We start from the raw sequence: 12,223 nt of genomic DNA, 5'->3' as shown, positions 1-12,223 counted from the left end.
TCCCCCCGTGTCCTGTAGATACCAGGCAGGAAACTGAAGTCTTGTTATGAATTCTTCTGGATGGGACGCCGAATCCAAAAGATCTAACTTGTGGCATCTGGCGTGTCTATCCATTCCCATGAGGGATGGTGCCGTACACATGTAAATCCAGCCTTAGAATATAGTTTACCTTTTTATTTATTTCAGAGGAGCAGATCTTCTGGGCTTCTTCATGACTTAGCAGCACATGCTAAAAAGGTGCATGACATAATATATCAAATGAGAAGCTTTGTGTCTTGCAATAGAAATCAATCATTGGTTCTCTAGTTGTTTATTCATAAATATATAAAGTGCTACATTGGGTGTTTGCCCTGGGGAATAATGTCTTGTAGTATAGGTATCTCCATTGTGTGTGTTGCCTCTATAGAGTTGTTGACACTACGCCTGTGCTCGAGCTGAGCTCTCTGATCAGCGTGCCAGCAGACGTTAGACTTCAGCAGTGGAGGAGGGGAAATAAGACGTCCTTTATTATACAGGAATTACTGACGGAGATCTAGACTTCTAGCAGAATTCTGCTTGTCAATGACAACTACTGTAAATATTTTACTTATCATTGAGAAATCATTGAGAAATTATTTGTATAGAGCAGTTCATATCAAAGTGTTACTGCTCTCACTAAGACACACAATAGCAGTCTTGCAGATATTAGACATTATAACCTAGTATATAAAGTATTGTGTATGGTCAGCGGTAGTATGCTGATTATTGCTGTTTAGGCTGTGGCATTCTAAGGGCCCTATTACACCAACAGATTATCTGACAGATTTTTACAGCCTTATTAGGGCTCATGCACACTGAGCAAAAGACGAGGAATTGAAGAGGAAAGATTTCTGCTTGAAATTTCTGCTCTGGTGGAATTCAAGCCCCATTGACTTCTATAGGATTCCTCTAGCAGAATCCGCCCAAAGAAGTGACATGTCACTACTTTAGGCAGAAAACAGATCTGCGGCAGAAACTTCTGCTCGGAAATTCAGCAGTGTGAACAACAGAGTGGAAATCCCATTGAACACAATGAGACATTGCTCTGTTCATTCTTTTAAGGGAGGAATTTCAAGCAGAATTTAAGAGGGGATTCCTCTTCAATTCCTCGTCTTTTGCTCAGTGTGCATGAGCCCTAAGCCAGGAATGGGTTGGAAAAGAGGAGAAATCCAATTTTTCCTTTATGACCTGTTCTGTTTATAGTCCGTTCCTGGCTTTGGCTTAAAAAATCTGTCAGTTAATTCTGTCAGATATCTGCTGGTGTAATAGGGCCCTAAGGCATCATTCGCATGTTCCGTAATTATGGGCAATGGTGCCGTGAACTCCAAAGTCCGTTCAAAGTCCGTTCTATAGCATATCATTCATTATGGTGCTGGTAGCTCCGCAACTGTTTTAATCTTGGCAAATGTGTTTTAGGCTATGTTCCCACACAGTATTTTTGCAAAGTAGTTTGAGTGGGCTTATGGGGATGGAAGACAGGGGAAATGTAGTCTGATATGAGTGCAGGGGAAGAACAGGAAGAAAACCATATGAAGTTTAACCCATGCATTCTTTGTAAGGCTAAACTCACCGTAAGTTTGCTCATATCTAGTACTGGCCTCCCACCAATCTCTTGGTGCTGTTTCACTGTTGCCATCACCAATGAGCAGTCTTTTTCCATTTCTGGGCTGAGAACAGGAAGGTTTGAGTAGTGGTTATGGCACTGGTTGGCGGTAGGTAAGAATGTGTCTCCACTACCCTGAGCACCTTAATAAGAAGAAGAGATATCTTGTGAAACACCTTTACACATTCATTCCTGTCTATTGGGCTGTCACAGATGCACTTATATATGATGGCCTGGCTAGACAATGAACTTTGTATTGTGTTTCCAGTGGAAATACACTTTGCTGTTGTCCTTTTTATTACCCTTTAGCCAAACTTGTTTGAGAATCTCCGCATTGTGAAGCCTACTGTCTCCAGGGTCAGATGTCACCTCATATTAGAATAGACCACGGACAATTTTACGGGACGCGTGAATTCCTAGGCTATTCTGTACACCGGTCATAAAGAGCAGAATTCTTGTGCTAGGAGGCAAAATGGACCCGATCTTCTTCCTTTATATACATTTTCACTGTTCTGTTCATTTGTATCACAACTGACAGAGAGAATGAAAGTATCCCTTTAATATCACTGTCTACTTTGGTATCAAGATGGAAATTAAGGTGGGCCTATAGATAACCTTGGACAGATTATAAAAGTTTTTCCTATCTATGAGACTGCTCAAATAATTCTCTGAAAAAATTGAGACCTTTGTGAAGCCAAAAAACAAAGCTGACATTGTAAGTGATGAGTTATGGAAATGGCACCAGCCTAAGATGCTGCTAAATTTTAATCACTTGATTACATTGTTCCATAACATTCTACAGATATTAAAATTTCAAGTACATTGGAGCAGATTTATCATAAGTTTATAGTATTCCTTTTTGTAAATTTGTCATTTTATTTTAAACCCCTTCCACTTAAAAAAAAAAAAAAAAAAAAAAAGTCCACTCCAGATAATTTATAAGACAACTCCTTTTCTTGTGCCTGTCATTGGGGGACACAGCACCAGTGGGTATAGGCTACTGCCACTAGGAGGCGACACTAGACAGAAGAAGAAGTGACTCCGCCTGGCAGGCTATACCCCTCCTACAGGCACCAGGCTAACCCAGTTTTAGTCTAGTGTCCGTAGGAGGTAGACACAGGTGCATGCACCTCCATTTTTTATTTCTTTTTCTTTTCTTTTAGGTTATCAGGGGGACCGTCGGCGTGGGCTGCCACATCAGACGCAGTTCCCCCTGAGGGTGCATGGAAAGTTTCTTTTCCCTGCGCCGGTCACCCGTCCCCCAACGCCCGCTCCCTGCGGCAGGATACCGGTCCCCCACAAAGGTGCGAGGTGACCGAAGGGGTGACCCTGCGCGCACCTGAAGACGCCGGACAGGTGAGTATTCCTGTCCTTAGCCCTCTTTGGAATCTGGGGGGGGTCATCCTACCAGGGCACCTAATTACTCCCCTTCCCTGCCTCTTCCCCTCCTGTCTCTCTCCCTCCCTGCCTCTCTCCCTCCCTGCCTCCCTCTCAGAGGCCCTGGGCAAGATGGTCTGTGCGGACCTCTTTCTTCAGGGAGAGGGGGTGGAGGGAGTCTCTGGAGCTCCTGCCCGCATGCAGCAGCTCCATAGGGGCGACCGGGGGGTTTACCGGGCTCTTCTCCCTTCCTTTCTGCCGGCGGCCGCGTTCTTCAGCGCTCCGCGCCGCCGTCTCGCTGCCGCCGGCCTGCCCATAAATTTAGTCCCCGGCTTCTGCCGGAGCTAGGCCGCATCGGCGCACACGAGTGACGTCACGGGGGCGGAGCGCCCGCCCGTTTTCGGCCCTTCCCGCCGCTAGCTTGTCTCTTATTGGCTACTCCTGTAGCCCCCACCTGCTCCTTCCTGTGCCCCCTCCCTTCCTCCTCTCGTCTCTGCAGCGCAGCAGCTTGTGGCCACCTGCTGTTCTCTCTGCCTGCCAGTACAGCAGCCTCAGCTCCCTGTGCACAGCAGCAGCAGCTCAGAATCCACAGCATCCAGCGTGCTCCAGCATCCAGTGCAGCTCCAGCATCCAGTGCGGCAGCAGCTCCAGGGTCGGGTAGGCTCACCCAGTGGGTGATATTCCCCTCCTCCACTCTCCAGGCTACCAGCCCTAGCTACCATGTCTGGTCCCCGGGACGACCCCCCTAGGCAGCTCGCTCCTGCGGCTGTGGCGACACACTTTGCGTGTGCTCGCTGCAATAAAAAGTTCCCCTGCGGTCAGCCTGGCCCCCTCTGTCTGCTATGCCTTAACCCTAGTGCCACCTCCCAGGAGACCTCCCCTGCAGGTTCAGATGCAGCCTCCCCTGAGTGGGCTAGATCCCTGTCCCAGGCGATCGGTGACCTCTCTAAGCTGTCCCAGGTCATGATCCATGCCATTGAGCGGTTGCCTTCCCAAGCGCCTCCAGCGGCGGGACCCTCCAGGGTATCTCCTGACTCGCCTTCCAGAGGACGGTCTCATAAGAGATCTAGACTCTCTGTCTCACGGTCACCTTCTAGGAGATCTAGACTCTCTGTCTCACGGTCACCTTCTAGATGTTCCTCAGACCCTTCTCCGGACAGATCCACTGCAGGCGGTTCCGCTTCCCAGCGACCCCTCTCCGCCACCTCGGGGGACCCCTCTGACTCTGCCTCAGAGTCCGACAGGGAGGATCAGCTGGCCTCTGCAGTGCAGGCCTTGATCCGTGCAGTGCGGGACACCTTACATATTGCAGAAGAGTCCCCTTCTACTTCCAGGAGTGAAGTCTCTTTCAGTCGCCATAAGCGACAGCCTTTGGTTTTCCCCAACCATAAGGATTTTGAAGATCTTCTAGCAAAGGAGTGGAATCACCCTGACCGGCGGATTCCATCCTCTAAGCGTGCCGAGGCCTTGTTTCCCTTCTCCCCTGACTTGGTCACTACATGGACAGTGCCCCCCTCTGTGGACCCTCCGGTTTCTCGACTTTCCAAGTCAACTACTCTGCCTCTGGCAGATGGTGCTTCACTCACTGACCCAGTCGACAAGAAAATCTACGCTTTTTCGAAGTCTGTCTTTATTGCGGCCGGTTCGGCCCTACGTCCTACCTTTGCTGCATCCTGGGTCAGCAAGGCTTGTTCCTCTTGGGCCAGGCAGTTAGTCCATGACCTCTCCCTGGACACACCGCGCGAGGATCTCCTGCCTCTGGCCTCGCAGATTCTGCATGCGTCCAAATACTTGTGCGACGCTTCTCAGGAAGCTGCTCGTTTGTCTGCGCGGTCCCTGGCTAACTCTGTAGCCATCCGACGATCTGTTTGGTTAAAATGCTGGTCAGCTGATGCCGCCTCCAAGAAGGCTCTGACCTCTCTTCCCTTTGCAGGGAACAGACTTTTCGGGGAGCGGCTTGATAAAATAATCTCGGACGCTACAGGGGGGAAGAGTTCCTTGCTCCCTCAAAACCGGTCCCGGCGCCCTCAGCCTCACAGGCGTTCCAGCCGTTTCCGCTCCTTTGAGCCTCCGGCGCGTCGTCGCCCGGCTAAGGATGCGCCTCCAGCTCCTTCTAGGAAGCCCTCTTTCAAACCCCGCCCCTCCTGGCAGCCCCGTTCTCGCCCTTCTAAAGGTCCTGCCCCCAAGTCTTCTTCCTGATGGTCCTTTCCCTGTCGGGTCTCTCCCTCAAGTAGGGGGTCGTCTGCTCTCCTTCAAGGAGATTTGGCTCGCCCATGTGCCCGATGTGTGGGTACGGGAGGTGGTGTCTTCAGGATACAAAATCGAGTTCGCGTCCATGCCGCCTCCTCGCTTTTTTCCGTCAAATCTCCCACGCTCTTCGGCGCGGCTTTCCGAGCTTTTTCGGGCGGTTCAGAATCTCCTAGCTCAAGGAGTTGTGGTCCCAGTTCCTCCCTCCGAGCATTTCCAGGGATTCTATTCCAATCTGTTCACAGTCCCCAAAAAGGACGGCTCGGTCCGTCCTATCCTGGATTTGAAACGGCTGAACAGGTTCGTTCGCCTTCGGCGGTTCCGCATGGAATCCTTGCGGTCGGTGGTCGCGTCTCTAGAGCAGGACGAATTTCTTGCATCTATAGACATCCGCGACGCCTATCTGCATGTTCCCATCGCAGCCAGTCATCAACGTTTCCTACGTTTCGCCGTCGGTTCTGGACATTTCCAGTTCGCTGCCCTGCCCTTCGGGCTCGCCACGGCGCCTCGGGTCTTTACAAAGATCCTTGCACCTTTGATGGCTCTGCTTCGGTCAAAGGGGGTGGCTGTCCTGCCATACCTGGACGACCTCTTGGTAAAGGGCCGCTCCAAACAGGACACTTTGTCCAGCCTCCAGATCACACTCGATCTCTTGACCAATTTCGGTTGGGTGATCAATTACCGAAAATCTTCCCTACTTCCCTCCCGCTCTATGGAGTTTCTCGGGATGCTATTCAACACAGAGACGGCCCGTGTCCTCCTTCCTCCCAACAAAGTTGCCTCCCTGCGCTCGGCAGTCTCTCTGCTCCGCTCGGGCGCCCCCTGTTCAATTCGCCTTTGCATGCGAGTCCTGGGCAAGATGGTCTCCTCCTTCGAGGCGATCCCCTTCGCTCAGTTTCATTCGCGCCCTCTGCTGCGGGCGATTCTGTCTCAATGGGACAGGTCCCCTCTGTCTCTTCACAAGAAGATCCTCCTGTCCCCTGCTGTTCGCAGGGAGCTTCTTTGGTGGTTGACGTCTCCGGTGGTCCTCCTCGGCCGCTCGTTCCTCCCCCTCAATTGGCTGGTCGTCTCTACGGATGCCAGCCTGTCCGGGTGGGGGGCTGTCTTTGGGAGCCACACAGCTCAGGGCTCTTGGTCGCCGATGGAGGCTCGGCTTCACATCAATATCCTGGAGCTCCGGGCCATCTTTCTCGCCCTGTCTCAGTGGACCGATCTCCTGAGGGGTTACCCGGTCCGTGTTCAGACCGACAACGTCACCGCCGTTGCTTATCTGAACCGTCAAGGCGGCACCAGGAGCCGCTCTGTCATGACCGAGGCCGCTCGCATTCTCCATTGGGCGGAGCGTTTTGTTCCAGCCCTCTCGGCAGTCCACATTCCCGGGGTGGACAACTGGGCGGCGGACTACCTCAGCCGCGAAAGACTGGATCAGGGCGAATGGGCTCTACATCCCGAGGTGTTTCTTCAAATCTGCCGGCGGTGGGGATTCCCAGACGTAGATCTCTTCGCCTCCAGGCTGAACCACAAACTCCCCATCTATGTGACTCGAGCCCGGGATCCTTGCGCGTTCGCGGTCGACGCCTTGGTGACCCCATGGGAGCAGTTCTCCCTGGTTTACGCCTTTCCTCCTCTGCCCATTCTCCCACGAGTCCTGAAGCGCTTCAAGGCACTCGGCGTTTCCGCCATTCTTGTCGCTCCAGACTGGCCGCGCCGATCCTGGTACGCCGACGTAGTGCACCTCCTGGCCGACGCCCCCTGGCGACTTCCCCTGCGGGCCGACCTCCTTTCACAAGGGCCAATATTCCACCCCAATTTACCTCAGCTGAGTTTAACGGCGTGGCTGTTGAAGCCGCGGTATTAAGGTTTCGTGGGTTCTCGGAACCAGTCATCCAAACCATGCTTAAGGCCCGTAAGCCTCAGTCAGCTCGGATCTACCATCGCGTGTGGAAGGCCTTCTTTTCTTGGTGCGAACAGAATAATTTTCACCCCTTGGTGTGTTCCACGCCCAAGATTCTTTCCTTTTTACAATCCGGGCTGGATAAAGGCCTCAGTCATTCCACCTTGCGTTCGCAGATTTCCGCCCTGTCTGTTCTTTTTCAGCGGGCTCTGGCTTTCCGCCCTCAGGTGAAGACCTTTCTTCAGGGGGTGGTCCATTTGGCCCCTCCTTTTCGACAGCCTTTAGAGCCCTGGGATCTTAATTTAGCCCTCGAGGTTCTACAAGGTCCTCCCTTTGAGCCTCTTTGTGAGGTGTCTCTTTGTTTCCTTTCTTGGAAAGTCGCCTTCCTGGTGGCGATTACCTCCATCCGTAGGGTGTCTGAACTGGCAGCGCTCTCTTGTCGCTCCCCTTATCTGGTCCTTCACGAGGACAAGGTGGTGCTTCGTCCTCTTCCTTCCTTCCTGCCGAAGGTCGTGTCTGCATTCCACCTTAATGAGGACATCATTCTCCCCTCTTTTTGCCCTGCGCCCTCCCATCCTAGGGAACGGTCCCTGCATTGTTTGGACCTTGTCCGGGCCATACGGATCTACTTGTCCGTCACTGCTTCCTTTCGCCGCTCGGATTCCTTGTTTGTGGTCCCGTCGGGTCCGCGCAAGGGACTGGCGGCTTCCAAGACCACCATTGGGCGTTGGATCAAGGCAGCCATCGCAGAGGCCTACCGCGTTCGTGGCAGGGCTCCTCCCTTTCGGGTCACCGCTCATTCTACTCGGGCTGTGGGGGCCTCTTGGGCGGTCCGCCATCAGGCTTCAGTGTCCCAGGTCTGCAAGGCCGCCACCTGGTCTTCAGTCCACACTTTTTCAAAGTTTTATCAGGTCTATATCCTGGCTTCCTCTGACGCCAGTCTGGGCCGCAAGGTTCTACAGGCCGCTGTGCGTTAGGCGGGCCGCATGGGGATTGTAATCTTCTTTCCCCACCCTCTGGGACTGCTTTTGTACGTCCCACTGGTGCTGTGTCCCCCAATGACAGGCACAAGAAAAGAGGATTTTTTTGTACTCACCGTAAAATCCCTTTCTTGTGGCTTCATTGGGGGACACAGCTCCCACCCTGTTTGAGGTTGTGCTCCCGGGGCTTGTTCTGTTCTTGGGGTTTTCGTTCCCGGGACCAGTCTGTTTTTTTGCCTGTTTTTGTTACTATTTTCTACTGCTTGTGACTAAACTGAGTTAGCCTGGTGCCTGTAGGAGGGGTATAGCCTGCCAGGCGGAGTCACTTCTTCTGTCTAGTGTCGCCTCCTAGTGGCAGTAGCCTATACCCACTGGTGCTGTGTCCCCCAATGAAGCCACAAGAAAGGGATTTTACGGTGAGTACAAAAAAATCCTCTTTTTCCAAATGTACTTAGTCTGGTAGTTTTTCAGTGTTGTATACTTTTTTTCAACTTGAGAACTAAAAACATCTAGGGTATTTACCCGACCTGCATTTATTGCATATCCATATAGTAGACAAAACAAATTATTCCTTCTTTACAGGGTTGCTCTAGTTTTATGTGAAGGTCAATTTGAAATGTTAACTGCTATAAAAATGTGGTCTAAAGATGATCGAATTTCCTGTAAGTTTAGGTCCGCGTGCACCCCAAAGCTTGGTATTTGAGATCTATGTCTGTATCTATCTTCTCCAGGCAGCGGGATTCATTTGCCAAGTGATCGGGTTTGCACAAACCCAAGCTTTTTGAAAGTTTGCTCTAATGTGTGCCTGTGCTTTATCGAACGCCTATGTATGTATGTCTATAGTGTAGGGGATGGTACAGCTAGTTCAGATATATACATTTAGTTTAAAGAAATTGTGTGCCATAATCACTACAGGCTTGATTTGCTTTATTTATTTATTTTCTCAGATGGTGGTTAAAACGTTTATGGATATGGACCAGGATTCAGAAGACGAAAAACAGCAATATCTCCCCTTAGCTTTGCATCTCTCATCTGAATTCTTCCTCAGGAATCCAAATAAAGATGTTCGCCTACTTGTGGCCTGCTGCTTGGCTGACATCTTCAGAATATATGCACCAGAGGCACCATACACCTCACATGACAAGCTAAAGGTAATATATTATGCCACTGTCTCATTGGGAAATAATTTGGCTAAAAGCACCTTGTCTATTATTTGGATGCTTAAAGGGACTTAAAGGAGTTGACCAAGGAGTAGAAAAGGAACTACTCTTCCTTTCACTCCACTGCTCTGCTCTTGTCTCCAAAGTATACTTTCCAAGATAAGAGGTAGGTATCTGGTTCTGTAAATTGTCCTACAGAATTGCATTAGCAACAGTGTTGAGCAGATCTCTCAAACTGTTCAGGTTTGGCGATGTTGGATACGACCTAGGGAGACCCATCATTTGGGCAGAAAGGCCCGTTGGGTGCCTCTCTTGCTGTCAATTACCCCTGCACTGCGGGCAGAGCGGTGACTAGGCATGAGGAAATCCCCACCCAGATTAATCATTGCCGCCCCTCTCCCTGCCTCACGCAGCATAATAAAAGTACTTTTTCAAGCTGCTCAGTAGCTCTATAATACTATGATTCTGGGAACCATATCAGTGCCCATTTAACAGTCCATGTTTGTGTGTTGTGGATTAAATTGTGTACACAACAGCTGTCAGTCATTGCTGAGGTGGTGGTGGGAGCAATGAATACAGACCTGCTTTAAAAGGGTAGTGCAGCGCTAAAAAAATATTCACAGAATAACACACATTACAAAGTTATACAACTTTGTAATGTATGTTATGTCTGTGAATCGCCCCTTCCCGTGTCCCACCACCCCCGCCCGTGTACCCGGAAGTGTTTGGTGCATTATACATTACCTGATCCATGTCGAGGGCCGTCCGCCATTTTGTGCCAAACGACTGAGCACAGTTGTGACGCGGCGGAGGGGGGGCGGCGGCAAGGATTCGGCCGTCCGGCCGAAGATGACGTCTGGCACAAAATGGCGGACGGCCCTCGACACGGATCAGGTAATGTATAATGCAGCACACACTTCCGGGTACACGGGTGGGGGGTGGTGGGACACGGGAAGGGGGCGATTCACAGACATAACATACATTACAAAGTTGTATAACTTTGTAATGTGTGTTATTCTGTGAATAATTTCTGATCGCCGCACTACCCCTTTAAGTCTTGAATGCAGCTTTTGCACTTATTTTATCCTATATATTGTATTACTGTAAATCTGTTGAACATTTCCTGTTTGGTAATTCTTTCCCTTTTTACAGGACATATTCTTGTTTATAACAAGGCAGCTGAAAGGTCTAGAAGACACTAAAAGTCCACAGTTCAACAGATATTTTTACCTACTTGAGGTATTCCTTTTGTTTTGTTGTTTTTGCTGAAACTCTTGTAATGTGTCCTGCATAATAGTATTTCTGCAGTGAGTATAAATAGAAGCTTTATTAGTAGCAGTACTACAGAGAACTAGTAACCCAAGACATCTGCCTTAAAGTGAGACAAAAACAAACAAACATATGCCTATATCTGAGCCACTAGTTTCCAGGTACCAATCACACAAGCAGTAGTGCGTATGTATTATCTTTAGCAAAGCTCTGTGAGACAGTGTCTTTAGTAAAAATGTTCTTTCTTCTATAATGACCGTGTCACAGAGGGGTCTGCACCCGCCTTTCTCTTACCACTGCTGCTGCTTCAGACTGCCGCCTGTCTCCTCCTGAATGATTCACACCTGGAGGAGATGTGCTTTTTCCCCAAAGATGCTGGATCACAGAGCATTGCTGACGAATATGTATATGATGTGTGACCAGCATCTGAAACTGGCAGCACGGATATGCAGATATTGAGTTTCCCTTTAAACATTTCCTGTTCATTGTGTCTGTCTTACGGACATTGAACACGCAACCTCCCAGGGTCACCAGCTTTCTGTAGTACTACTCATAACTAAAGGGGTACTCCGGCCCATCTTACTTCCTGAGTAGCTCTGCTGCCGGAAGTGTGACGTCACTGTTGCGTTCCAGCGCCACCATTCTGTGATGTGACATCAGTTGCAGTGAGCGTCTCTTGCTCAAAGTGGTGCAGTTCTCTCGCTTATTGTGAGTACGGCACACAAGTGTCTGAAGATGAAGGCAGCACATTGAGGAAGAGACGCCCACTGCAGCTGATGTCACAGCACACAATGGTGGCGCTGGGATGCAGCAATGATGTAATTCTTCCAGCGGCAGAGCTGCTTAGGAAGTAAGATGGGCTGGCGTACCCCTTTAATTAGGATACAACATTCTCAATACCTATATGGTCAATGCTTCTTTGCCTTCTTCCTGTACACGGTTTGGCATCTTGCACACTGAATAAAAGAGGTGGAATATATAAGCAGAGTCTGCGGTGGATTCCGCTTGTCATTCTGTCTGTCCTATTGCTTCAGTTGGATTTCTCTCTCACTTCTGCTCCTTGCTCAAAGAATAAACAGTGAATCATCTGAGCGGAGAGCAGAGGTGCAAGAGAAATCCAGTTGAATAAGAAAGGCAGAATGACAAGAGGACTCTGCTTGTAAAATCTTCCTCTTTTACTCAATGTGCAAGGGCCCGTAGCCCAACAGAGCTGACTGCATCTTAGCAAAGGTGGGAAGCAGACACTCATGCAGAGCAGCACAAACAAATGTTAATACAGTGTACTTATTGTCTTGGATGAATATCTTGTGACTACTGGGTCGCAACCACTTTTGGGTTGTATTGTGACCCCACACAGCAGAATACACAAGGTGCAACATGGCAATTTTAGGTCTGACAATCCCCTGTTGTGGCTTGTCGTCCCACCCCCCAGCTTTTACTGTGTTAGTATACAGAAACACTTGCAATACCCACTTACCAGCTACAGCCTGTTTTGTCTCTAACATGGACACGTATAGGTTGTCTAGTTAAGGCCTTTTTGGATCTTACCACAGTTCCCCCACAGGAATTATAAAGAAGCAACATCATGGCTTATAGACCAATCAGGACTGACAGAGCCTGCAGGGAGCATGAAGGAATGAGCCGGGAGAGAGGGGTTACAGCTATGGAGAGATTA

At 49.9% G+C, this 12,223-nt stretch overlaps 1 protein-coding gene across 3 annotated transcripts in view; it reads left to right on the top strand.

Annotated features, from left to right (window-relative positions):
• Positions 1-12,223, top strand: part of PDS5A (PDS5 cohesin associated factor A) — a 54,547-nt gene that overhangs the window by 18,219 nt on the left and 24,105 nt on the right. For all 3 annotated transcript variants that reach the window (XM_069977544.1, XM_069977543.1, XM_069977545.1), the window contains exons 3-4: positions 9,067-9,270; positions 10,432-10,518. In XM_069977544.1, the coding sequence (XP_069833645.1) occupies positions 9,067-9,270; positions 10,432-10,518 (291 nt within the window). The remainder of the gene's footprint in view (positions 1-9,066; positions 9,271-10,431; positions 10,519-12,223) is intronic.

The sequence above is a fragment of the Dendropsophus ebraccatus genome, chromosome 7, assembly GCF_027789765.1.
Source record: "Dendropsophus ebraccatus isolate aDenEbr1 chromosome 7, aDenEbr1.pat, whole genome shotgun sequence".
Taxonomy (NCBI): domain Eukaryota; kingdom Metazoa; phylum Chordata; class Amphibia; order Anura; family Hylidae; genus Dendropsophus; species Dendropsophus ebraccatus.
The sequence above is the reverse complement of the archived record's forward strand: the minus strand, read 5'-3'. Positions and strand labels throughout refer to the sequence as shown.